The 26,441-nt window shown below is 44.9% G+C and overlaps 1 protein-coding gene across 3 annotated transcripts in view; it reads left to right on the forward strand.

Annotated features, from left to right (window-relative positions):
- The window catches only part of FOCAD (focadhesin), a 187,564-nt gene that overhangs the window by 125,421 nt on the left and 35,702 nt on the right, over positions 1-26,441 (forward strand). For all 3 annotated transcript variants that reach the window (XR_014787806.1, XR_014787807.1, XM_084834584.1), the window contains exons 26-28: positions 4,037-4,153; positions 8,559-8,797; positions 12,443-12,532. Coding sequence is in view for 1 of the 3 variants with exons in the window: in XM_084834584.1 (XP_084690710.1) it covers positions 4,037-4,153; positions 8,559-8,797; positions 12,443-12,532 (446 nt within the window). In the remaining 2 variants the exon portion in view is untranslated. The remainder of the gene's footprint in view (positions 1-4,036; positions 4,154-8,558; positions 8,798-12,442; positions 12,533-26,441) is intronic.

Consider the following 26,441-nt stretch of genomic DNA (forward strand, 5'->3'; position numbering starts at 1 on the left):
ACCAGGCTCAGAGCATTAGAAGTTGAACATGAAGTGTCTCCTGCGCTGTTTCTGATCCCAGATGCAATTGGATATTTTGGTTTTAAGTTAATTTGTCTGAAAACTCATTGGGAGATGGACAGTTCATGTTACTGGGAACAAAGCTGGCAGGATAATTAGCAAAATGTATGCATTTTGTCCAGGTAATGCTGCAGTCCGAAGCACGCTTCCCTGGAAGTAAGTCCCCTTGACATTAATGGGATTTGCTTCTGGGTAATCTGGTTAGGATTGTGTTGTAGGATTTTTTGAACACAGCCTCTTAAATATACACCTTTTTTCTGCTTTAAAATATTCATTCATTCCTTGTGCATGTACAGATGCTTGGCGGATGCTGTTTCTTTCTTCCTTTTTGCTTTTCCTTTTACAATCATAGAATCATAGAATCATAGAATAGTAGGGTTGGAAGGGGCCTACAAGACCATCGAGTCCAACCCCCTGCTCAATGCAGGAATCCAAGTCAGAGCATCCCTGACAAATGGCTGTCCAGCCTCGTCTTGAAGGCCTCCAGTGTGGGAGAGCCCACCACCTCCCCAGGTAATTGGTTCCATTGCTGTATTGCTCTGACACTCAGGAAGTTTTTCCTGATGTTCAGTCGGAATCTGGCTTCCTGTAACTTGAGCCCATTATTCCGTGTCCTGCACTCTGGGATGATCAAGAAGAGATCCTGGCCTTCTTCTCTGTGACAACCTTTCAAGTACTTGAAGAGTGCTATCATATCTCCCCTCAGTCTTCTCTTCACAAGGCTAAACATGCCCAGTTCTTTCAGTCTCTCTTCATAGGGCTTTGTTTCCAGTCCCCTGATCATCTTTGTTGCCCTCCTTTGAACTCTCTCCAGCTTGTCTGCATCCTTCTTAAAGTGTGGTGCCCAGAACTGGACACAGTACTCCAGATGAGGCCTAACCAGTGCTGAGTAGAGGGGAACTAGTACTTCCCGGGATTTGGAAGCGATGCTTCTATGAATGCAGCCCAAAATAGCATTTGCCTTTTTTGCAGCCACATCACATTGTTGGCTCATATTCAGCTTGTGATCTACCACAATTCCAAGATCCTTCTCGCTCGTAGTGTGGTTGAGCCACGTATCCCCCATCTTGTAACTGTGCATTTGGTTTCTTTTTCCTAGGTGCAGAACTTGGCATTTGTCCCTATTAAATGCCATTCTGTTGTTTTCTGCCCAGCACTCCAGTCTATCCAGATCACTTTGAATTTTGTTTCTGTCTTCCAAAGTATTAGCTATCCCTCCCAATTTTGTGTCATCTGCAAATTTGATCAGCATTCCCTGCACCTCCTCCTCCAAGTCATTAATAAAAATATTGAAGAGCACTGGGCCCAGGACTGAGCCCTGCGGTACCCCACTCGTTACCTCTCCCCAGCTTGAGAAGGTCCCATTGATAAGCACTCTTTGAGTCCGATTCTGTAGCCAACTGTGGATCCACATGATCGTTGTTTCATCTAGCCCACTTCGAGCTAGTTTGCTCATCAGGATATCATGGGGCACTTTGTCGAAAGCTTTGCTGAAGTCGAGGTATATGATGTCTACAGCATTCCCACGGTCTACAAGGGAGGTGACTTGATCAAAAAATGAGATCAGATTTGTCTGGCAGGACTTGTTTTTGACAAATCCATGTTGGCTTCGAGTAATCACGGCATTGTTGTCAAGGTGCTTCCAGATGGATTGCTTTATGATCTGCTCCAGAATTTTCCCAGGGATTGATGTCAGACTGACTGGTCTGTAGTTCCCAGGTTCCTCCTTTTTACCCTTTTTGAAGATAGGGACAACATTAGCCCTCCTCCAGTCATCTGGCACTTCACCCGTCCTCCATGATTTCTCAAAGAGAATAGACAGGGGTTCTGAGAGTTCTTCTGCCAGTTCCTTTATGACTCTAGGATGCAGTTCATCTGGCCCTGGAGATTTGAACTCATTCAAAGTAATGAGGTGTTCCTTGACCATATGCCTGTCGATCTCAAGCTGCAATCCTGCCCCTTCAGCCTGTACTTCGCCTTTGCCAGGGGGGTCATAGACCCTCTTTTGGGAGAAGACTGAGCCAAAGTAGGAATTGAGCACCTCTGCCTTTTCTTTGTCCTCTGTTATCATTTTGCCATCCTTATTTAATAGCTGAACAACCATTTCTTTCCTCTGCCTTTTACTATGCACGTAGCTGAAGAAAGCCTTTTTGTTGTTTTTAGCATCCCTCGCTAACCTCACCTCGTTCTCCGCTTTAGCCTTCCTGACGCCATCCCTGCAATTCTGTGCTACCTGCCTGTACTCTTCCTTTGTTACTTGGCCTTCTTTCCACTTCCTATATGTGTCCTTTTTTGTTTTCAGGTCATCCCTAAGCTTTTTGTGAAGCCACATTGGCTTCTTCTGTTGTCTTCCACCTTTTCTTCTTGTTGGAATTGTTTGTGATTGTGCCTTGAGAATTTCCTTTTTTAAAAGTTCCCACCCATCTTGGACTCCTTTTCTCGCTAGCATTGCTTGCCATGGGACCTTACTGATCATTGTTCTGAGTTTATTAAAATCAGCTTTCCTAAAATCCAGGGTACGCGTTTGAGTACACTCGGCTTTTGCTTCCCTTAGAACCAAGAACTCAAGTACAACATGGTCGCTTTCCCCCAGAGTTCCTGTAACTGCTACTTTATCCACTAAGTCATCTCTGTTGGTTAGGATCAAGTCAAGGATAGCCGATCCTCTAGTTCCTTCCTCTACTTTCTGTAGGGGGAAGTTATCCGCCACACAAGTCAGGAATTTCCTGGAGGGGCCATGTTTTGCAGAATTTGTCTCCCAACAAATATCGGGGAAATTGAAGTCCCCCATTACTACTACATCATGCTTCCTTAAAACATTGGCTATTTGTTTTTCAAAAGTTTCATCCTTGTCTTCTCCTTGATTGGGTGGCCGGTAGTAGACTCCGACCACCAGGTTCCTTTTATTCTTTGCTCCATTTATTTCAACCCAGATGCTCTCGATGGGGCTACCAAGCTCCTCCTCCTGTATTTCTGTGCAGAGATATGTATTTTTCACATACAGTGCAACCCCGCCTCCCTTTCTGTTCCTCCTGTTCTTTTTGAACAAGTTATATCCTTCAACTGCTGTATTCCAGTCATGAGAGTCATCCCACCAAGTCTCAGTTATACCTATCAAGTCATAATTTCCCTCCTGTATTAAGAGTTCAAGTTCGTTCTGTTTGTTTCCCATACTCTGGGCATTAGTATATAGACATCGAAGACCATGTGCTTCATAGTCTGGCTTTCTTCCTACCTGTGTCTGAAGACTATTATTGGGCGCTATCAGAGCTGTTCTCTCCATTGCAGTGCATGCGCCTACGTCCATTGTTACCCCCAACATTACATCTCCCTTCCCCGTAGGATTCAGTTTAAAGCCCTCCTGATGAAGTTCTTCATGCTGTGGCCAAACACATTCTTCCCAGCCTTTGTGAGGTGCAACCCATCCCTAGCCAACAGCCCATCTTCCAGGAAGTATAGCCCGTGGTCCCAGAATCCAAATCTCTCTCGTCGGCACCACCTTCGTAGCCAGTCATTCACCCGGAGTATTTTTCGTTCCCTTTCTATCCCTCTTCTAACTACTGGAAGGATGGATGAGAAAACTATCTGGGCCCCAAAGTTCTTGAGTTTCCTTCCCAAAGCTTCAAAGTCTGACGTGATCTCTTCGTAGCTCCGCTTGGCGGTATCATTTGTTCCCACATGGATGAGAAGAAAGGGATACCTGTCAGTGGGCTTTATGAGTGCAGGCAACCTTTCAGTCACGTCTCTAATCTGTCCTCCCGGGAGACAACATAATAATAATTGCTTTAAAACATTGCTTTAAAATTAGGCAATTCTTGGCTTTAAATAACAGAAGGTTTCTCAGGTGTAGCACATTCGCTTCTGAATTTCTGTTCTTCCCTGAAAACATTTCCCTGAAGCTAAATGCAGAAGCTGGCAAATATCTAGTTGTGCTTGGGCTACTGGCTACTTACAGTCCTTTTGTTGTTGCCTTCAGACTGAGCCAGACTTTCTTCTGACAAAGCACTGGATCCCCATGGTGATAGATACACTCCTTAGCATTGTCGACAGTCACTATCGCCCCAAGGGTCGCATCTTCCCATGGTTTTATCAGGTAGGTCCATGTAGACTTTGCAAGAAAAATGTGAAATAATAGTACTTTTACCTTGTTATGAGTGGGGAAGAAATAGATGTGGGTTTCACAGTCTTCATTGAGGCTTTCAGAATAATTCTATGTTTGTAATGACAGAGGGAAGCTATTCTCTAAATGTGCAACTGTGGAGTTCTCCTTCACTCCATACTGGTAGAAAGTGATATACTAGGTCATAGTATCAGGGTGATGCCACTGGCTCTGTGTAAGATGTACAGTCTGTACATGACTGTTAAGGAAAATGAAACAAAAGGGAAAAGGGTCCCAAGTCATACTGGGTCAACTGTCGAAGGAAAACACTTTGCCTCCACCATCTCCTTGAAGCATAAACACCTGCAGCTTGTGAACAGCAGGAGGAGAAAAAGAACCAAGGAAATGATGCCATGGTGAGGTGTGGAGGAGTCAAGTCACTGGTACAGAGAATGGGGGCGAGATTGGGACTTAGCCCTGCATTGGATGAGCAGCAGGACGTGTGTCAGAGGTGGTTGGGAGCAAAACGTGGAGAGCATGTAGCCTCTCGGATTGGGATGTTAGTGCTCTCTAGGGTTAAAACTACATGCTATAGGCAACCTGGGTCTGCCACTCTGAAAATGGCATCCCGGTATTGAGTTCTGTCCCTCTCCTGTCTCTTGCATCATTTGGGATCATTTATTCCATGTTGTGAGTAGCTCCAGAGTAGGGTTAGGGAAATTCACAATGTGACAATGTCATGGCATGGGATCAACGACCCTAAACGATGTGGGGGTGAGAGAAAGAACTGGCGTCAGGGATGTCATTTTCAGTTGATGTGTAGTTTCAGCCCAAGAGAACTGGGAAACCCTGAGATCAGTCCTCAGCCACTTTGGTGGGCTTCCAGGCCCAATATTGGGGGCAGGGGCACTATTTTAATATTTGGCTAAACCTGGGTGCCATTAGCTGCTGACTGACTCACTCAGAGTGAATGGCACCCAAGCGAGCCCTGGGCCAGAAAAACAACAACAACATTGCAATACAGAGCCCTTTAATCTTAAGTGTAGGAAGAGAACATCCATGAAGCTTCAACAATAAATGCCACAGCAGTGTTTCTTTTTCTGGGGCTTCTTATTTCTAGATTGTGGGAGTAGGGAAGAGCATGCACATGTATTTTCAAAATATATCTGCATGACTGGCCATAGGTGACAAAGTAGTATTGCAGTTTGTTTTCCAAGGAGTAGTTGCCTGCTGTACTCACCTGACCTCACCCTTCTCCCGCACTCTGCTGCTGCTCCTGAGGTTCCACATATTCCTCCATTGCCACATATTTTCCTGCTTGGAGTCTGAGAATGGGTGTAGCCTAGGAGCTGGTAGTTGAGGCAACACTGAATAGGGGAGCCAAGCCATTCACACCTTCTGTCATGTCCCCTCTGGGGGAATTCTTTTTGGAGGATGACCTGGATTCCCCTGAGCCAGACATTGCAGAGGAGCAGCCTATGCTGAGGGACCTTGAGGCAGATCAGGGGAGTCTGCAGTTAGCCCTTCCCTGTAACATCTATATAGAGCAGCCTATGCTGAGGGACCTTGAGGCAGATCAGGGGAGTTTGCAGTCATCTCTTCCCCTCAAGATCTGTATACAGTCAGCTCTTCCCCTCAAGATCTTCCACCTCAAGATCAGAGGTGGATGCCAAGCAGCCACCTAGCCCTAGTGAGCGCAGGCACCTATAGGTGCAGGCTCAGCTGTCCACCAGATGAAGTGCCCACCTGAGAAATAAGGACACCTCTTGAGTAAAGGTGTACTTGTGCGCAAGGCTCTGCTCATGAGTAGACCATTGATCAGGTGACACTGATGGCCTGCTGCTGTGCTCTGGGTGGGGCTCTGAAGGCTCAGGCTTAAAAGCCTTCTGTCCTAGGCACAGAGTGCTGGAACAATGTCTATGTGGTAGCTCATGTAGTTCTCTGATAGCTTAGCTCTTCTCTGGACCCAGCTGGGTTTGGACCTGTAGGGATTGGGCCCAGCACCTCTACAGAGGCACCCCCAACTGTCATGGTGATTTGGAGTCCGAGGGGGTGGAAGCGGAGGGGTTTGCTGAGATGCCAGGGTTGCAGGAAACTGGCAATCCCAGAGTGCAAGCTAATCAGTTGGAAAGTAGCCAGCCAGGGGCCCTCTTCATCTGTGGGAATGCCAGAGAAGGAGGCAGAGGGTGATGAGTTAGAAATATGAGATCTCAGGGTGAGCTGTCGGGCTAGGTGAGAGGAACAATGTCAACTCATAAGGCATTCCAAAAGGCTGGCTGCAGAGGGAATGTCCCTCTGGAAAGACTTATCCTAAGGCAAGGGCTTAACCAGCTACTCAGGTTGTCGAAGAGATGGCTGGTGCCAGTTTTCATTGTAACTATCTAACACAGTGCATTAGCCAAAGGGAGTTGCTTGTAGACTAAGTGGTTCTGTATTATGCAAAGCTGTCTAGAGGCTTGGATCCCGATGGTAACTTGAGGCACTGCTGATTTAACTGTAGCTTGCATAATAAAAGCAATTGTTTTGCACTTTGACTTCTCCGATCGAAAAGAGAGCCAAGGCTGGGCACTTGACAGGACCTTGGGCTGCCTTCAGATCTTGCCTTGGATACTGACCTTTGCTAATTCTTAGCTGCTCTGTCTTCTCACCAATGGAAACAGGACACCCTCTCTAGTATGTGGAACTTATGGGAAGGGGCTACAGTTCAGCACGCAGAAGGTGCCAGGTTCAATCCTCGGCTTCTCCAAGTAGAATTAGGAAAGAATCCTGCCTGAAACCCTGGAGAGCCACTGCCAGTCAGTGTCAACAGTACTGGGCTAGATTGGCCAATGGTCTGTCTCAGTATGAGACAGCTTCCTGTCTTCCTATGTACCCAAGCATGGGATGCTCAGATTAAGTCTGAGATAATGACACAGCCCTCAGTTAACCAAGATGGCTGTCCTGTTGTACAAAGGCTGCACACAGGGCTGTAGAAGGGCAAATGAGAGCACCATACTGTCCTCTTTCCCCTTCCTGCATTGCCATTGGGAGGACTCAGCTGGCTTTCTCGCCACAAGTAATCCAGCAAGTGGCTGGATAGCCTTGCAGGCCATCAGTACCAGTGGGCTAGCAGACCACTACTGGCGGATATTGGAAACACTGAAGTGCAGGGGTGGACAACTTGTTGTCTTCCAGATGTTTTGGCCTACAACTTCCATCAGACCAAGCCAGCATAGCCAATGGCAAAGGATGATGGGAACTGTGGGCCACAAGTTGCCCACCCCAGCTGTAGCACAAGGGCCCACACCAAGGTGTCTTCCTGTTAGGTAGGTGCTGAAAAGCATCAGTGTTTGTCTGTTGGTGGGTCAAAGTAAAAGGTTTAAAATTGCTGTCAATGAAGTAAATCTGGATGTTCATCGTTCTATACCCCAAACAGTTCCCAAAAGATTACTTACTACTGTCTTAAGAGACTCGGCATGAATACTTGAGTTGCACTGTGTTTTTGTAAATCCACTGCAAACAGTATGTTTTCAGTGTGAGAAATGTTACAGCTTTGCCACCAGTGTCACTTGCTTCCATGCTGTCTGTTTCAGTTGTTTTCCTTTTCTGTTTATAGCGGTGCATTGCTATGCAAAGCTTGCTGTGTTTGTGTGTATGTAATTAAACCATCATACCGTTTACTTTGACGGCTGTGCTTGTTTCATGTCATGTTTTATGCTGCAATCCTATACATGCCTACTCAGAAGTAAATTCCATTGAATTCAATGGGGCTTGCTCCCAGGAAACAGGGTATAGGATTGCAGCCTTAGTGTGGGTTCTATGATTCCAGTGCTCTGCTTGTACCGTTTAGGAGAAAAATGTAAATGTTTCTGTTTAATCATTGTGATCTGCCTTGAGTGCCCAGGGGTTGGTGGGTGTTTTACAATTTTTAAAATAAATATTCCGACATTAATATTAATGTTATTAAAAGTGTTTTAATCTCTATGCATTTGGCATTTAGACATTTCTGCAAGAGCTGCAAATATTTCTGTTCTTGACATAGCCCTTCTATTGGTGTGGCATCCCCCCCCCCCGCCTTCTCAGTAAATTCCAGTAAAGCTATAATTATGGAATTAATTAACATTCCCAGTGACATTTTTATTTACATATATAAAGGGACAGGATTGTTCAATCCCATCTGGGTTTTTTTTAGCGTAGGTTTTTGTGTTCTCTCTAGAAAGCATATTAATTGCTTATTTCAGTGTTTTAAAATAAAATGCTGGTAAACAAAGCAATGGACAGTTATGTTGTCAAAGCACAATTATAATTTCCTTCTTCTTTTTTAAAGATTTCCTAGAATGCTATAAGATGTGATAAATTTTCACCTAATGGGAAGACAGTTAAACCCCATTTTTTTTTGAGATTTTATTTTGTCTCCTAGAAATCCTACTCTGGTGAAAATACCGCGAGTGCTATTGCTCGTTCCTGTGCAGCGACTGCTTTGTCTCTCTTGGTGCCGGTTTTTATTGTATCCTACAAGGAAAAGGTTGAGGAAGTCCTGAATTTACTGATTGCCATGTTACCTGGGAAACCAAATGCAGATGAGTCTCAGGCTGTTCAAATTCACATGGGCCTCGCTTTGGGGATGTTTATTTCACGGTTATGCGAAGAGAAAGTCAGGTATGGATTACTTTGTACAGTAGGTGTGTAAATAACTTTTCTCTCCCCTCCCGTGTGAGGCATTTAAATTATGCAGAGCAACATGCTTAGCTTTCTGCACTTAATGATTCCCGAGGTGCTCTGCAAGATGATTTCATTATCTTTTATATATTGCTTCCTTGGTTTCCCATCTTCTTCCCCTCTGCATTGTTTTCACTGCAACGTATTTGGTTAATTTGTTAATAATTAACCAAACCTGCCTAAACTGATGCATGTAACATGAACTTTGGAATAATTTTATAATTTATAAATATGAATAAATGGGACTAAAATACTTGTAGATGATTGGCAAATAAAGAACAACATGCATACAAATTAACTTAGGGGAACTCACAAAATATAAGAACCCTTAAAGAAAAGGAACAATTAAGAAGTGTCCATGAAGATAAATCTGTCAGTGATAAACCACAAAAGTTATTGTATTCCACAAAGGTTATTGTAATCCACAAATGTTCTCTCTTTCAGAAACCTCCACCCTGCCCTTCCTGCCCTTCTGCACCCTCTCCTCCTTTCTCCTTCCCTTCAGTTTTTCCAGCTGTCAGACCCAACAGCCGCTCCAAGATTCCCCCCTCCCACTTGGATTAAATGTTCTCAGGCAGGCCCTACATTAGTGTGCCTGCCCCCCCCCCCCGGCCCCATGCCATTGTTTCTTTATTTTTCCAGGTGGGGCAGTGCAGGAGTAGGGAGGAGGAGGAAGAGCAGCATGGGTTCCTGCCACAAGGCCCTGATTTTACCTTCACACCATAGGAAGAAGCACAATGAACATAATGTGAGATGGTACTGCTCTTAGAGCTGTTCTACCCATTACCCAGAATGAGGTAGAATTCTGGACTTTTCCACCTCAGAATGCAAGTGTGTGTGGGGGGAGGTCACACTTTTGAATGGTCCCCCATGTAAAAAGCTCTCTGCATTTAGTAAACTAGCACAAGTACTAACTCAACCTTTTCCCCTGCAGTGCTAGTTTTCTACATGTGGGGACGGTATTTTATTTCATTTTCTTTAATGTTGAGGAGCATTCAAAACTGCAAGCTCCCACTGGCATGTGAAGTGAAACTAGCATCTTGCTGTACCGCCTCATTCTGCATAAAAGGGCTGTTGTGTTCTGGTGGCTCAAATTATGCAAATACTTTGTAAGGAAGTTATCAAACTCCTTGCAAAGTATCAATTGTAATTATATGAGCATAGCTTTTCTGCCATTGTTGCTGTTGCTGTAGTTAAGCAGTATTGCCTAAGAAAGAAGAAACAAAAATGTATCCATTTTACTTTTACCCGAGAGCAAATTTCTTTCTCTTAGAGCCATTGCTGTGTGGCAGATAATAATGAGAAGGAGCAGACACCACAGAATGATTCAAGGTGTAACATGCAACCTACGTAATTACAGGTCCAAATGTCTCTAAATGTGTTATTTGGTTGATTTAGGGCTTTATATCACAAGTCACCAAATTAACAAACTTCAGGCATCTTGGTTTTCACCTTTAGATTCCCGGCCTCTGCTTGTCTTCCCTCAAAGCTTGGCTGCATTTCCAACACTTGTCCCAGAGGTTTCTTTCACTTGGAAGTGGGACCTAAGCTGTGGCACTGCATTGCCAGGCTGCCCACAGCACATAGAGAATAGGGTCTTCTTCTTGAAAGACAGGGAACCCCTGAATCTTTTGGTCAGAACAGAGATGTATTCCTAAAGTCCTGAACAAAGATGTATTCTCAAAGTCCAGGAGAAATTAACTGCTCCCTTGTAGTTGAGCTCCTCTAATGTGTGGTTGTAGGTACTGCTGTTGGTGGTGACTGGCTAATTATATAAGTCAGGGATGGGGAACCTCAGGCCCGATGGTCAAATCCAGCCTTCCTGGGGTCCCAAACCAGTCCTCCAGGGTTCCCCAAATGGCCATACCGCTTTTCTCCCAATCACTGATGGTTTGGTCCTTCCTTGGCTTTTGTACAGTTTTCTACATTCTAAAAGGTTGAGATGCCTCTCCTAAAGCTTAGTTGCTGGCAGCAAGAGCACTAACTTATCTGCTCCAGAGACGGGTGGGGGACCCTCAAGTACAGGGAGGGAAACGACACTGGCATTATTTTGCATTTTGGGCCCCGTCCACCTCTTAGGGATGGACGAAAGGGACTTACCTTGTCCCGCAGCTTGCTTCGCGGTGGGGGGGAGGCACTTCGGTTCTCCCCCCGAAGTTCAGGCGAGGGGGGGAGGCGCCCCATCCCTCGCCGGCGAAATTCAGGCCGGGGAGGAGCGCCCCATCTCCCCAGCCGCGAAAAAAAAAGTACAAAAAACCCCCACACCCCCGTGATAGGCTACGTGACGATTTACGTAGCCTATCACGGCTAGTTCCAAAGTCAGCCGTGATGGGCTACGTAAATCGTCACGTAGCCTATCACGGGTGACTTTGGGGAAAAAAAAAAAAGCACGTACACAAATGGTGGCGCCCCATGGGCGCCGCCATTTGTGTTCCTTATTTGGACAGGGGTAGTCTACGTAAAGATTTACGTACACTACGGTGAAAATAAGGGCAACGCAAATAGCGCTTTTTTCCCCCCAAAGTCACCTGTGATAGGCTACGTGACGATTTACGTAGCCTATCACGGCTGACTTTGGAAATCTAGCCGTGATAGGCTACGTAAATCGTCATGTAGCCTATCACGGGTGTGTGTGTGTGTGTGTGTGTGTGTGTGTGTTTTACTGTACTTTTTTTTTTGTAATGGCGGCGGCGGCAGCCGGTTGGGAGACTGGCTGCCGCCCCCGCCGAACCGCCGCCGGGACCCGCCGCCGAGAGGGACATTCGCCGAAGGTAAGTCCCATCCCGGGGGGGGGGCGGGGGGCCGGCGGAGAATTTCCCCACCAATTTCGGGGGGCCGAATGCGTCGGCACTCAGCCTCCCGAAGATTCATGGAGAAATTCTCCGCCATCACTGCCACCTCTGGAATGCGGCCCCTGAGAGCTTCTCCAAAATTGAATTTGACCCATGGACTGGAAGTAGGGATGTCAGAGAAATCCACAGTGGAATCAAAAGAGTTCAGATTTCTATGAATCTGACCCATGGATACTGCAGTGGACCCATGGATTCCATCGACTTGTGGACCACCTTTTTTTACTTCCTGCAATTTTACACAAATTTAGTCGTAGAAAAATATATAAAATAAAATAACACAGGCTGAAAATGCACATTTCCCCCAATAGGCCAAATACACATGGGGGGGGGGGAATTTGCACATTTTGGGGAGAATTTTTGCATTGGGGGGGTTGTGCATTTTTGCACATGCTAATTTTCTCAAATTTGAAAAATTTGAAAAATCCAATTCCATCTATGAGCGGATGATGGAACGAAAGGCACTTGGCAATCTGTGAAACACAGATGGAAGAGATTTTACATAATCAATACATTCCTAGCTGGAAGAGGTCCCCCACCCCTGTGTTTATGTCCTGTGGCTGTGTTTATGTGTTGCACCTCACCATGTATGTTGTGTTGGAGTTGATAAGGTTGTGTTATTTGGAATAGGCCACTTATAGAACAGTCTAAAAAAAAAGATAAAAGAAATGTGGATTAATTTAATACTAGCGCAGAAAATTATTTCCTGGAACTTTTTTATTTTCACTTTTTTTAGTGAAGTATCTGGCAAACAGATGAATCTCTTATTGATGAAGTCCCTGGATACATTAGAGGACTGCTGTTTTGACACAAGTCTGGAGTACAAGTGAGTATGCTGTATAATTGCCTGCATTTTGATGGGTGCACAGTGTGGTGGGTTGTGGTGCTTAAAAGTGTTGGACTTAGGTTCGAATCCCTGTTCAGTCATGAGGCTTTTGTGTGACCTTGGACCAGGCACACTCACAAGGGTTATCATGAGGATATAATGGGGCAATGTACATCAGCGTTTCATAGGAAGGATGGGTTATAACTTCAAGAAATAAATACTAATTGCTGGATTATCCAGTATAAAAAGTGCACATGCTGCTTGTACCAGAATAAAATACTTATCTAAAGGGCTCTATCGTCTGTCTGTCTGTCTATCGAAATATCAAATCTGATCCTGCGAGAGCCCTATCTTGCCCTCTGACATTCCCTTCTCTTAGCCCTTGAGGAGGACTACTTCACACATTGTGTGTCCAATGTGCTGCCTTTGAAGGCTACAATTGGTACAAAATATGGTAACTAGACCAGGACCAGAGCACATCTCACCCATTTCAAAACGACTGCTCTGGCTTCCAGTCCATTTTGTAGCACCATTCAAAGTGTTGGTCAAGCAGCTTGGGATCTGGCTGCCTCCAAGACTGCCTTCTCCTACTGGAGCCTGCCCATGTATTAAGATGTCCCTCAGAGGCCCTTCTTTGTGTTCCACCACTATAAGAGGTGAGACAGGTGGGGCCCTGAGACATGGCCTTTTTGGTGCTGGTACCCCAGCTGTGGAATTCTTTCCTCAGGGAGGTTCATCTAGCACTGAATTTGACATTCTTTCATTGCCACATGAAAACATTTTATTTTTTCCAGGCCTTTTAGTTGGTTTGATTTTATCATTGTTCTATGCTGGCTTCTCTGTTTGCTGTGCTGCTTAACCACAATCTATTGGTTTTGTTGTTTATATTTGAATTATATTGTGAAAGCTGGTTTGGGAATTGTATTGGATCAAAGAATGAGGTGTTAAGCATTAGGGTAACTCAGTGTCTTATGCATTTTATAGAAACAAAGTACATAAATGATGTTAATCATTTAATACAATTTTATCCTGCCTGTTCCTTCAAAGATCTGAAGATAGTATGCACGATCTCTTCCCTCCTCCAGCCCTTAATCGTTTTATCCCTACAATTACACTTGAAATAGGTTAGGCTAAGATACAGTGACATTATGGATTTAGTTTGTATTTACACTGCTCCCCCAACACATAAGCAAGATACATGTGTTTTTATTTCACTCATACGTATACTGCAGAGAATTGTTATTCTATAACAGTTGTCCACTTTGTAGTTTCATGGGTATATGTACAGTGAAGCAAGCATGAATATCTGCCTTGCATATTACAGCAGGGGTGCAGAACCACAGGCCTAATCTGTCCTGCTGAGCTTCCCAGACTGGCCCACATAGCCCCCTGGAGACAATCCTTGCTATTATGTCTGATCTGAGATTGGAGTGCTTCTCTTAGCATGGAGAAAAGCTAAAATAGGTGGTGGCAGATGACGTCATCCGACCTGTGGAGGGCCTGGGGGACCAATCCAGCCCCCACTTCAAATGAGTTCTGCATCCTGTGTTACAGGGTGTAAGAGAGTGCATGCTGAAACTTTAATATGTACTTGTTAAACCTATAGGTTGTGTAAAGCAGCTCTGATAGGCAAGCAAGCACAGCCACACACCCTGAAGTTCAGGTATTTGTACCAAAAATGCATTTCAGAGGGGGGCTTTTGTCATTGTTTACCTCCACAGCTGTGGAAGAGTTTCCTAGAAGTCATGAATTCCATGCATCGTGTGGAGAATTGCAGCTGTAGTCATACCACCTCTGGGCTGCTTCACGCATTCCATTTTCCTATATAGAAGTGTAACCTGTGTAGGGGGGAAAATATATTCCCTATTATTTGAAGCATGATGCTGTGTCCTTTTTGAATGAGCAGACTGATCAGGCCGTGTCAGATAATGCAGTCTTCTCTTCCGTCCCCCCATGGAGATTACCTGTATGCAAGAAGAAGAATGTGTGACGTGGCCTACGGACTCATTTGTAGCATCCTGATTCTAGGTTTAGAATATATTTACTGCTTGAAGTACAGCTCTTGAATATGTTCCTCATTGCTCTCAGTCTCGTGAAAGGATTACTGTGGAACCTTATGCATTAGCTGGCCTGGGAAAATCTTAGCAGAAAAACACACGTACGCAACCAGGATACATTTATTGTGCTAAGGCAGACATTTGGCCTGGAACACCAAGGCTCTTGTTCATTGAAGATGGACCAATGGGCAAGCATGGCATTGCGAGGTCAGGCTGTTGTCGCTGGGACACTGTCCCTTTGCAGGTTCACTAACGAAGGGTACTTTTGAAGCTCTCCTGGGTAGCTGCGCAATGTTGAGTCACGTCCAGCAGTTTTGGAGCCCGTTCATAGAATGTGCGTGCGCTCACAATACAGTCTGAGCTGCAGGAGCAGCTGTCTCTCACGGCTCCTTTATCTGGAAGAACTATTCTGTTAAATGAACAGCTGGAGGTGGGATATAAAGTATGGATGAAAGGAAACGTATTTAGGTCTGCTGAGCAGCAGGCTGAAGCTCCAGGTGTTGAAGGAAAGAACTGGGGGGTTGGGAAGTTGCTGAAAACATATATAACACTGAAGGCACCAGCTGAGGAACATTTAAAGCTACATGGGCTGTGAATATTCTGAGGTATATTAATGGCCATTAAGGTAGTTTGGCATATATCAGAAAGCAGTGCTTCTGGTGTGTGAAATCCATTACTCTCTTGTATTAGAGGTGGTTTTCTACTTTTACTTCCAACATTCAGTTAAATTGTAGACATTAATGAATCAATCCTGGTGCCCTTGCGAGAGCAAATGTGAACCCTGTCTCGCCTGTTGTTTTTAGAGAGTAATGAGATTGACCATGACATGAGGTACCTGAGACATTTGCAACAAATGTTTAGTCTTAATTGCACACAATGTTCTGCTCCTTGTTTCCATCTGAACAAGCAAGCCTCCTCCACTCCCAACACACCTTCCTCTATGACATTATGATTTGTTGTGATCAGGACTGTGATGCTTTGCATACCCTCAGGCTTCATGGCACACAGCAATAAAATCTGGAAATCGCCAATTAGCCATAGTTTCCCATATTATCCAGACTATAGAACTATGGTTATCCGCTTCCGGACAAGCTAGGATCTTAAACCACAGTTTGAAGTTGGTTTAAGATCTTGAAACTAAATGTGTGCCTATCTTAGATCTCTGAAGTATGAATTTCTTGCAGATGGGCAATTTTTATAGATTAGTATAAGAACTGGGCAAAGAGGTTATTCTTACATTACAGGCCAAGATCGCTTGTCTGTGATTCCGTGTAGCATTGAGTCTTGTTTTGGAAATCTGTTGGCAGATTGGAAGAAGAGGGGTAAATGTGATCAGTTGAGGGCAAATGTAATTGAAATTTAGGGATGTATGAAATTGCCCTTACCTGTCTCCGCCGGGTTCCGCTGGGGGGGGGGGGGAGGCGCTCCGTCCCTTCCCCTGGAATCCTGGCCGGCCGGCTCTGCTCCGTGGGGATTCCGCAGAGCCGCCGGCCGGCTCCGCCAGCAGCCAGACATCCGGCCGCTGGCTAGCAGGGATGCAAATGGCAGCGGCCGTAGTCGCTGCCGTTTGCGTCCCTGTAGTCAGCCGTGATAGGTTAGGTAAATCTTTATGTAGCCTATCATGTCTGACTTTAAAAACAAAACAAAACACGCGCATACGCAAATGGCAGCGGCTACAGCCGCCGCCATTTGCATTCCTTATTTTTGGCCGTTTTAGTCTACGTAAATATTTACGTAGGCTAAGACGGCGAAAATAAGGGGAACGCAAATAGCGTAGCGGATGCTATTTGCGTTCCCCCTTATTTTTGCTGTCTTAGTCTACGTAAATATTTACGTAGACTAAGACGGGCCAAAATAAGGAACGCAAATGGCGGCGGCCGTAGCTGCTGCCATTTGCGTATGCGCGCTGTTTTTTTTTTTAAAGGTCAGACGTGATAGGCTACGTAAAGATTTACGTAGCCTATCACGTTGTGTTTTTTTTTTTTTTACCTAGCCATGATAGGCTACGTAAATCTTTACATAGCCTATCATGTCTTTTTTTTTTTTAACACTCGAAATGGTGGCGGTGGCAGCCGGTCAGAAGACCGGCCCCCGCAGCTGCCGCTGCCGCAGCCGCCACCACAGCTGCCGCCGCCGCCCGGAAGATCCGACCCGGGTAAGTCTCGTCCCGGGGGGTGGGGGGGTGGCAGGCCGTTCCGACACGGAGTTCGGGGGGCCGAATGCACTGGCATTCGGCCTCACCGAGATCCGTGGCGGAAATCTCTGCCATCGCTATTGAAATTGGGATTTAGTATCTGGTACAGAATTCAACATCCTGAAAAGCCTTCTCAGCTATTTTAATGGAAAACCCCCACACGCACATTCCTAGATCTTATGGGAAAGAAGAATGGAAAAATGGTGGTGTCTTTGTGGTGTATGTCAAAGGCTAAATAAACCATTTCAGATTTCTGGGGTGGATGGGGGGAGAACAAGGAGATTCATAACATAGTTCAAAGGCCTCTTTGTCAGTATATTCAAGAGTAAACTGCCAAAAGCAATGTATTTTCAGAGTATTTCATTTTGGCTGCTTTAAAAATTCATTTGTAATAACCAGTTATAAGTGCTTCGGAGGACTTGTAAATCACACGTGTGTCTAAAACATGAACAGGGGAAAGGACTGGAGATATGTCCCATCCCTTCCTTACCCTCCCTTCCCTAAATAGGGTTTTTCTTGCAACCTAGACATCCGGGCCAAACTGGACGTGGTGTTCATGTTGTTTGGCCTTGTGTGTTTGTGATTAAAAAAAAAAATAGCTTGTGTGTGTATGTGTGTGTGTGCAAGCCAGATTGGAACCGTGGCATGGGGAGATGGGGCTTTAACCCTTTGCCTCCATTCTAGCCCTGATCCAAATTAGGCTGCTCCTATGTTGCTGTGCCTGTTGTTCACAATGGGAGGAAAGCTCCCATTGGTGCCAATGGGAGCTTTCCTCCCACTGTGAATAGCAGGTGCAAGGAGGCCTAATCCTAATTGGGCCTGTCGTGGGAATGGATTAAAGCCCCCTCCGCCCGCACTATGGTCCCAATCCACCTTTAGCCCCTGCACTGGTTATTTCTTTAAAAAGAAAATAACAACCACACAAGGTAAAACAACATTTGGGCTTGACAGGGCTCCTACCATCCCCGGTCTCTCTACTGTACTGTCTTCAGTAGAACTATACCCCAAAAGAAAGCCACTTACACAGAGAGCTGAACCTTTGAAAATTTGGGTTCAGTTCCAGTTTGTTTGTTAGTGCTTTCTTAACTCTCCAGTTCGGTTCTGATTCATACACTAACTTAAAACATGGTTTGCTTAACCTGTTCAGCAACTCTGAGCTGATTTTACTTTTACAAATTCAGTGTAACTCCCACAAAACAAATTCATGACAAATATTTAACTTCAGAAAAAAAAAAATACTGGCCTGGATCCAGGGGCTTCTTTTTATGGACAGAAAGACTCCTTCTGGCTGCAGAAGGTTTCTGATCCAGCAGAGCATTTCTGCTGCCAGAATGGGGGAGGAGGCTATCTTGGTTACACCCCTTTCCCCCAAAATTTGCTCCAGAAGGGTGTGGGACCCTCAAGCACAGGGAGGGAGGAGACACTGGGTGCTACAGAGGGGAGGGGGTATCACCAAAGATTGCCTCCTCCCCTTTTCCACCAGTGTGAACATAGGGATGTACAAAAGTCATCTTTCTGCAGATTATGTTGATGGTGGGGGGGGAGGCAATCCGTTCCTCCCCCCCGGAATCCTCCACGGCCGGCTGTGCTCTGCAGCAGCTCCACGGAGCAGCTGGCCAGGCCCAACCAGGCCAGAGCCGTCCGCAGCCGGATTTCTGGCCGCAGAGGGCTCTGGGGAAAAACAACAACAACAACCGTGTACGCAAATGGCAGCGGCTATGGCCGCCGCCATTTGCATTCCTTATTTTTGGCCGTCTTAATCTACATAAATATTTATGTAGACTATGACGGCGAAAATAAAGGGGAACACAAATAGCGTAGCGGGCGCTATTTGTGTCCTTTTTTGATTCACCGTTTTAGCCTACGTAAATCTTTATGTAGGCTAAAATGGCGAATCAAAAAGGGACGCAAATAGCGCCTGCTACGCTATTTGCGTTCCCCTTTATTTTCACCGTCATAGTCTACGTAAATATTTACGTAGACTAAGATGGCCAAAAATAAGGAACGCAAATGGCGGCGGCCATAGCTGCCGTCATTTGCGTACGCGTTTTTTTTTTAAACCCAGCCATGATAGGCTACGTAAATGTTTACGTAGCCTATCATGTCGTTTTTGTTTTGTTTTTTCTTACAAGACTGCAAATGGCGGCGGCAGCAGCCGGTCGGAAGACCAGCCGCCGGAGCCGCTGCCCAGAAGATCCACCCCAGGAAAGTCTCGTCCCGGGGGGATCCGTGGGGGGGGCGGGGGGTGGCAGGCCGTTCCGACACGGAGTTCGGGGGGCCGAATGCACTGGCATTCGGCCTCACCGAGATCCATGGCGGAATTCTCTGACATCCCTATGTGAACATTCTGAGCAGAACTATTATCAGGGAATGCTCCTGCTGGCAGAAAATAAGCTGGATCCAACCACTGTGTTAAACATGCAATTTGCATCTTCTAATTAGGGATGTCAGAGAATTTCGCCACGAATGTTGGGGAGGCCGAATGCCAGCGCATTCAGCCCCCTGAAATTGGTGGCAAAACGGTCTGCCCCCCCGCCCCCCCCCCGGGACGGGACTTACCTTGGGCGAATCCTCCTGGTGGTGGCAGCTCCAGCGGCGGTTTGGCAGCCACTGCCGCCATTTCCAGTAAAAAAAAACACACCAAAAAAACGTGATAGGCTACGTAAAGATTTACGTAGCCTATCACGGCTAGATTTAAAAAAAATACCGTGATAGGCTACGTAAATCTTTACGTAGCCTATCATGGCTGAGTAAAAAAAAAACAAAAAAACCCTGTGCGTACGCAAATGGTGGCGCCCATGGGCGCCGCCATTTGCGTTCCTTATTTTTGGCACGTCTAGTCTACGTAAACATTTACGTAGACTACGGCGAAAATAAGGGGAACGCAAATAGCGTAGATGCTACGCTATTTGCGCTCCCCTTATTTTCGCCGTAGTCTACGTAAATGTTTACGTAGACTAGACGTGCCAAAATAAGGAATGCAAATGGTGGCGCCAATGGGCACCGCCATTTGCGTACGCGCGGGGTTTGTTTTTGTTTTTTTTACTCAGCCGTGATAGGCTACGTAAACATTTACGTAGCCTATCACGGCTGACTGCAGGGATGCAAACGGCAGCGGCTACAGCCTCCACCATTTGCGGCCCAGCCGGCCAGGATTCGGGGGTGGAGGGATGGAGCGCCTCCCCCCCCTGGCCAGAATTTGGGGGGGGAGGGACGGAGCGCCTCCCTCCCGCCAGAATTTCGGGGGGAGGGACGGAGCGCCTCCCCCCCACCGCAAATCAAATTTCGTTCAAGGTAAGTGACTTTCGTACATCCCTACTTCTAATGGTACCTCCTTCAAAATTCTGTCAGTGACATTGACAGCTCAGTGGACAGACTGAATGTATGTTCCTGGATATTCCTTCTACATTGACTTAGTATAGCAGGAAAGGAAAGCACAATTTTACTTCATTTCTGATATTTCTATGTTTCATTCAAGAAGTGAAGTGCAGCAAGTACAAATATGTTAAATGAAACTATCATGCACAATTCCTAGTTATCCTATCTTGAAGAGGACATTATAGAGCTGAAGATAGTACAGAAATGCAAGTTGTAGCTACATCCTAAGCATATCTACTCAGAGGTAAGTCCCACTTTGCTCAATGGGACTTATTTCCCTGTACGTATGCATAGTTTTGCAGTCTAATCTCAAGGCTGGCCCTACCATTAGGCAAATTGAGGTGGCCAGCTCAGACAACTAATCTTGGGTGTCATTAAAAGGCAGCAAATTGATTATTTACTTAATTTAGTTTTATATTACTATTAATAAATAATAGTAGTACTCCCAGGGAGGGGTTGGGGGAGAGGCACTTGGAGGATTAAAAAAAAAATTTTAGGTGGAAAAAAATGTGGCCTTGAATAGCATAGACTTTGAATTAGAGGGTAGTGATGTGGCATTTGCTGCTCCACCTCAGGCAGCACAATCTCTTGGGCCATCCCTACCTAAAATGTTCCAAAAATGTGAGGACCTTTCTACAAGAGTGGTCCAAACTGTTGCAGGCTTTTTAATTTGGAAGGAAAGATAACAAAGTGAGGTAAGGGTGGGGATGGACATGGTACAGGTGTATTAATTTTATGAATGTCTATATAACTCTTCCTCCCCCCCTCCCCCTCCCCCCCCAGCCTCCCTCAGTAATACTAGAACTTCGTATACCCACTGATTAACAGTAGGTTCAGAACTACAAAAATTTTATTCATGCAGGTAATTCATTCATGAAACTCTAAGACAACATTTCCTAACCTTTGGTCTCCAGAGGTTGTTGGACTACACATCCCATCACCCTGACTATTGACTTGGGGATTATGAGGGCTGTAGTCTGTCAAGAACATATAGGGACTCAAGGCTGGGAAAAGGTTGGTCTATCAGAGCCTGAGAGCCAGGGCAGCTACATGGAGCTTCCATATTAAGAAGCAGTATGCCTCTGAATCCCAGACACTGAGGCCGTAACAGAACACGGATGGCTATCGCACTATGCCTTGCCTGTGAGGTTCCAGAGGCATTTGACTCATGAGTTAATGAAAAGAACATTGAGCTTCACAGGCCTTGGTCTTACTGAACAAGGCTATTCTTGCGTTCTTATTTTTGCTTGTGAACAGTAAGCTGATGCTGCTTGATAAAAATGCCAAGATAAGGACTGATACATTTGTGGGCCTTTTGTTTACCAAGTGTCCTTTGGCTTCCTAAAATTCTGAACACTCTTGAGGAGTAGTTCAAGGTCAAAATCTGAACTAGCCAGGCATTTCGGATTGAAAAATCAGTCACATTCCATTCATCACTTGAAGTAGCTAGAAATCTCAAAATAGCCCACTGTTCAGCCAGGTTAGCTTAGTGCTTGACTTGTATCTGGGAAAAGCAGATTGTACTTGGGATCAAAGTAAATTCAGGAAAACAACCAGTCCCTGAATCTTTTTCCTGGCTCCTGTCTGTCTCCTCTTCTTCACTGGATATACTTGGGTAATGTAGTTGAGAGACATGGAACAAGAGCCCTTCCCTCTTTTTTACCACCCTCCTGAACATCTGCTAATTGAAACACCTATTTTGAACTGGTTACCTGTTCTTTCTGTTTAGGCATTCAGTTCTAGTTTATGTTCAAGGTAACCAAGAGATTTGAAGTCTGAGTTCGGTTCTGATTCATTAAAAACAAAACAAAATACTTCTCTCTAAGGGTGCAATCCTATGGCCACTAGACAGCAGCTAGACGGCCGTAGGATTTTTCAGTTTATGGGAACTGACCTTGGAGCCAGTGCTCTGAGGTTGGGTTTGTTTGTTTGTTTGTTTATTTATTAAATTTATTAATCGCCCATCTGGCTGGTCACCCAGCCACTCTGGGCGATGTACAGAATATATAATAAAACAGTTTAAAACAATAAAATTCTACAATAAAAACATTTTCTACAATACCCTAACCCACCCCAAATGCCTACCTGAACAACCACGTTTTTAATGCACAGCGGAAGCTCATTAAAGAGGGGGTATGGCGGAGTTCCCTAGGGTTCCCAGAAAACCATCCCCCCGCCACCTCGTAGGAGGTGTGGTTTGTCCCTGGCTCTGCGCTCATAAGAGCAGCATGGAGTGGGGGAAAAGGAGGTGTTCCTGGAGGTAGGGGGGAGGTTATGGCAGAAGCATCATTATGACACTTCCTTCGTGCTGTCTGGCCTCCCCTGCCCTGCTCCACCCTGCTCCACCCTGTTCCAGCTAGATAGCCAAAATCGGCCTTCTAGCTGCAAATGCAAGGCAGCTGGAGCGCGGAGGAGAAGATCCCCTCTGCACTCAGCCCACCCTGCATTGGATAGTTGGTCGCCTCCAAGTTTGGAGGTGGCCAGCTATCCCCATTGGATTGCGTCCTAAACCTGTTTTGTGATTTGGTTACAGGTTTGGTTTGAATCCCCGTGTTTAAAAATTTTCTGCTGGACAGCTTCATGCAGACATATGCTAGCTAGCCAAGGCTAAGTAGCTGATCACCTAAAAGTGTATTTCAACATTTTGCTCATTTTAATTGAAATACTGTTACTCACTTGGAACCTACAGGCTAGTGTGGGATATAAAGCTAGATAAATCAGTACATTTCCGTGTTCTTCCTTCTGACCATTCCTTTCCCCCTTTGCCATATTTGGTGCAATACGGACTAGCTGCCACTGCACCATAAAAATCACTATTTGACCTGCCTATAGACTCTCTCTCGCTACTTCAAAATTCTTTGAAAAACTGAATCTTGGAAGCAGAATACAATATCCAGACCTGCAAATGTATACAGATTCTGTGTTTCCTTGGCACAGAATTTAGACTTTTCTTTGGCACCAAGTAGATGCAGCCCTCGCTGTAATCCGGGAAGAGCTTAGTTTAGAATCAGATTGGCATGGCTGTACTCTTGTCTGGCACAGTAGAAGGCACATATGGTAAAAGGGAGCTGTATCAGCCGCATTGCTTTGCAGTGCCCACTGCTTCATGTTTGAGTGCCTATGTAGCATAAGATAAAAGCTGTGCAGTCATAGCCAAATTAGCCTCCCCTGCCAGCCAAGAGCAGATGGAAGTACTGAGACAATGGTGTGGAGGAGATGAAAGATGAAAGCTCTTTTCCCCCTCCTGTTTGAATTATGGGGCGGGGGGGGGAAGTGGGATAAATAAACCCTCAGTTACTATAGATACTGTATAGCAGGGGTCCCCAACCTTCATGGGCCTGTGAAATTTTGAAAAAGTGCACTGGGCACCACCACACATTGGCTGCTGTGCAGGTGGTGGGGGGTGGAGGTGGCTAATTTCAAAAATTTGAGGAGTGCCCCCCCTTCTGTGTTTGCATGCATGAATGTGTATCCCCCCACCCCCGGCTTCTCTTTTCTTTCTATTCAATGTATGGTATCATCTCTTAGATGAACAGTGCTGTTAGCTTTTAAAGTATTGTGTTGGTACTCTTGCTCCATTTTAAGGTAAAGTTCTTGAAACTTTAAAAGGGGTAGAGATCCAATGTTTCGCCATTGCCACTGGCTGTATAAATTGCATGTCTATCCACTGACTTAGTGTTTCATATTGTACCCATGATAAAGACAATCTCCTGCTGTTCCCTTGCTTTATAATCTAGTGCCAAATGGTCGTTGATAAACCTAGTATCCCCCATTAATATGCCTAATTCCCCAAACCAGTGGCAACAAAATCCATATCCTGGAGCATTAAATCCCATGTTAATTATGCATTTTGTGAAGATGTGTTTTCTTTTACCTGACCTGAATATATACTGCCAGTCAATTTCATTGGGTAAGCCCTGAGTTCAAGGAGGAAGAAAAAAAATCTTTATAATGTTGTTATTGTTGTTGAGTCCCCCTGTAGATGAAACTCTCAGCATGCTTTTCTTAGTTGTCATTCTAAACTAAAACATTCCATAAACCTATTATCATAGGGAAGTTGCTTCAGTCCTTTGATCCTGTTTGTTCCCCCTTTTCTGCAGCTTTTCCAGGTCTTTTTCAAGATAGGACATACGGAACTATAAGTATTGTCCTAAATGTGACTGCACAATAGATTACACAAGTGGGACCTGCAATAAAATGCTGCAGACTGCAGTGTGGAATGCTCCTGTTCAAGTTTCTGGCCAGCCAGTCATGTCCTCTTCCAGAATACTCCATTCCATTCCCACTCCCCTCCATTTTACTCCCCAACAACCATAATTCCATTCTCTCTGTTTCGGCATGTTTTGGGGTGTCCCTCCCCGTTAGATTGCCTTTTCCCCTCTGCACACACAGAGTTGACATTTTCATTGGATTATCCATTATGATCCAAGATCTCTACCCTTGGTTGTCATATCATAGCCAGTCCAGAAACTGTCAGTGTATATGTGGCTAGAAATTTATTTAATTTTTGCCCCAAAGTGGATAATTTTAGAATGATCTATATTGAATCTTATTTGCCATTTTGTTGCCCATTCACACAGTTTGGAGAGATCATTTCAGACCTCTTCATAGTCTGCCAGCTTTTTATCATCCTGAATAATTTGGTGTCAGCTTGGCCACCTCAATGCTCACCCCTAATTCCAGACCATTTATGAACAAGGCAGAAAGAACCGGTCCCAATGGAGACCCTTGAGGAACTCTATTTCTTACTTATCTCCATTGTGAAAACTGTCTACTTATTACTCACTTCTGCTTCCTACTGTTTCATGCAGCAGTAAGGAATTTGGTGCTCTCCAGATATTTTGGACTACAGCTCCCATCAGCTCCAGCCAGCAAGGCCAATGGTCAGAAATTATGGGAATTGTGGTCCAAAACATCTGGAAAGCATTGGATTGCCTCCCTGTGGTTTAATGAGTTACCAGTTCATATGAGGCTCTTTTCTCTTATTCCATTACTGCTAAGTTTTTCTCAAGAGCCTTTGGTGAGGAACTTTTACCAAAAGCTTTTTGGAAATCCAGATATACTGTGTCTCCTGGATCTCTCATATCTGCATACTTCTTAACATTCTTAAAGAATTTTAAATGGTTGATGAGGGAGAACATCTTTGCAGAAGCCATACTGATTCTTCTTCAGCAAACCGTGTTCTTCTATATGTTTAATACTGCTAGGTTTGATAATACTTTGCACTCATTTACCCAGCACAGACTTTAGACTAACTGGCCACTAACTTCCTGGATCCCTTTTTAAAAAGTTGGTATTACTTTGGCTACCTTCCAATCCTCCAGTAATGAGATTGGCATTTTTGTTATGTCCAAAATTTCATGTTGTTGTAAGAATACTCACAATTTTTAGTTCTTTAAAGCTCTCCATTAGTGACTTCTTAATTTGTAATTAGTCAGTTAGCTCCAGTGTCCTACATGCATTTTGTGATTGTTTGAAAAGAGATACATGTTTCCCCATTTTTCACATATATAGCAGGTAATGATTAAGTGGATCATTCATCTAAATGAATGACATTTGCCTACATTTAGATGAATGCCAACAGTTATCAATGTGTCTCTGAGTTTTGGGACATGCACTAGGTTTCTCCAGGATGATCAACATTCATACATGAACGTCATCAAATTCTATATTTGGGTGAAATCCAGAGTTGGTTACTGGACTTCTGCTTTCAACATGGGACTTTCCTCTGCGTTCCTCCTATCTGCAGCCTCCCCACCCATCTGTCCCAGGGGGTACCCAAACCTACAGAGCAGATTTTGAGGGGGCTTGGGGAGGAAGGAGAATTGCTCCCCCTCCACACCCATAGACAAATCCATTCCATTGGTGGAATGGGATAATTGGAAACAACCCTATATGTCACCTACAGATATACTTCCTAACTCCAGTTATGATTTGGAAGATCCTCTTGCCAGTTGCTATCCACCATTTGGAAATAGTAGTCAACAAGCGCTTGAAAATCATTCCCATTTTTTTTTTTTAAACCAAGAATGATAGAATGAACACTTCCTTTAAAAGAATTCACACAATGACCATGAAGAGGAAAACGTTTCTAAATCATCTATGTCAAAATCTTGGCTCGGAAAGATGTGTACATTTTTCTTAATATTTGTTGCCTTGTTCTCTGCTGTTGTAAGGTATCTGTGATGCACGGCTGCCATCTAGCGGGGGAGAACTCTTCATGTCATATTTTTTGCTTAATGTGGAATAAGAAATTCTTATGTCAGCTGTCATTTTTCCT

Source organism: Heloderma suspectum, chromosome 2, assembly GCF_057233095.1.
Source record: "Heloderma suspectum isolate Gila_16-S chromosome 2, 16-S_ref, whole genome shotgun sequence".
NCBI lineage: Eukaryota > Metazoa > Chordata > Lepidosauria > Squamata > Helodermatidae > Heloderma > Heloderma suspectum.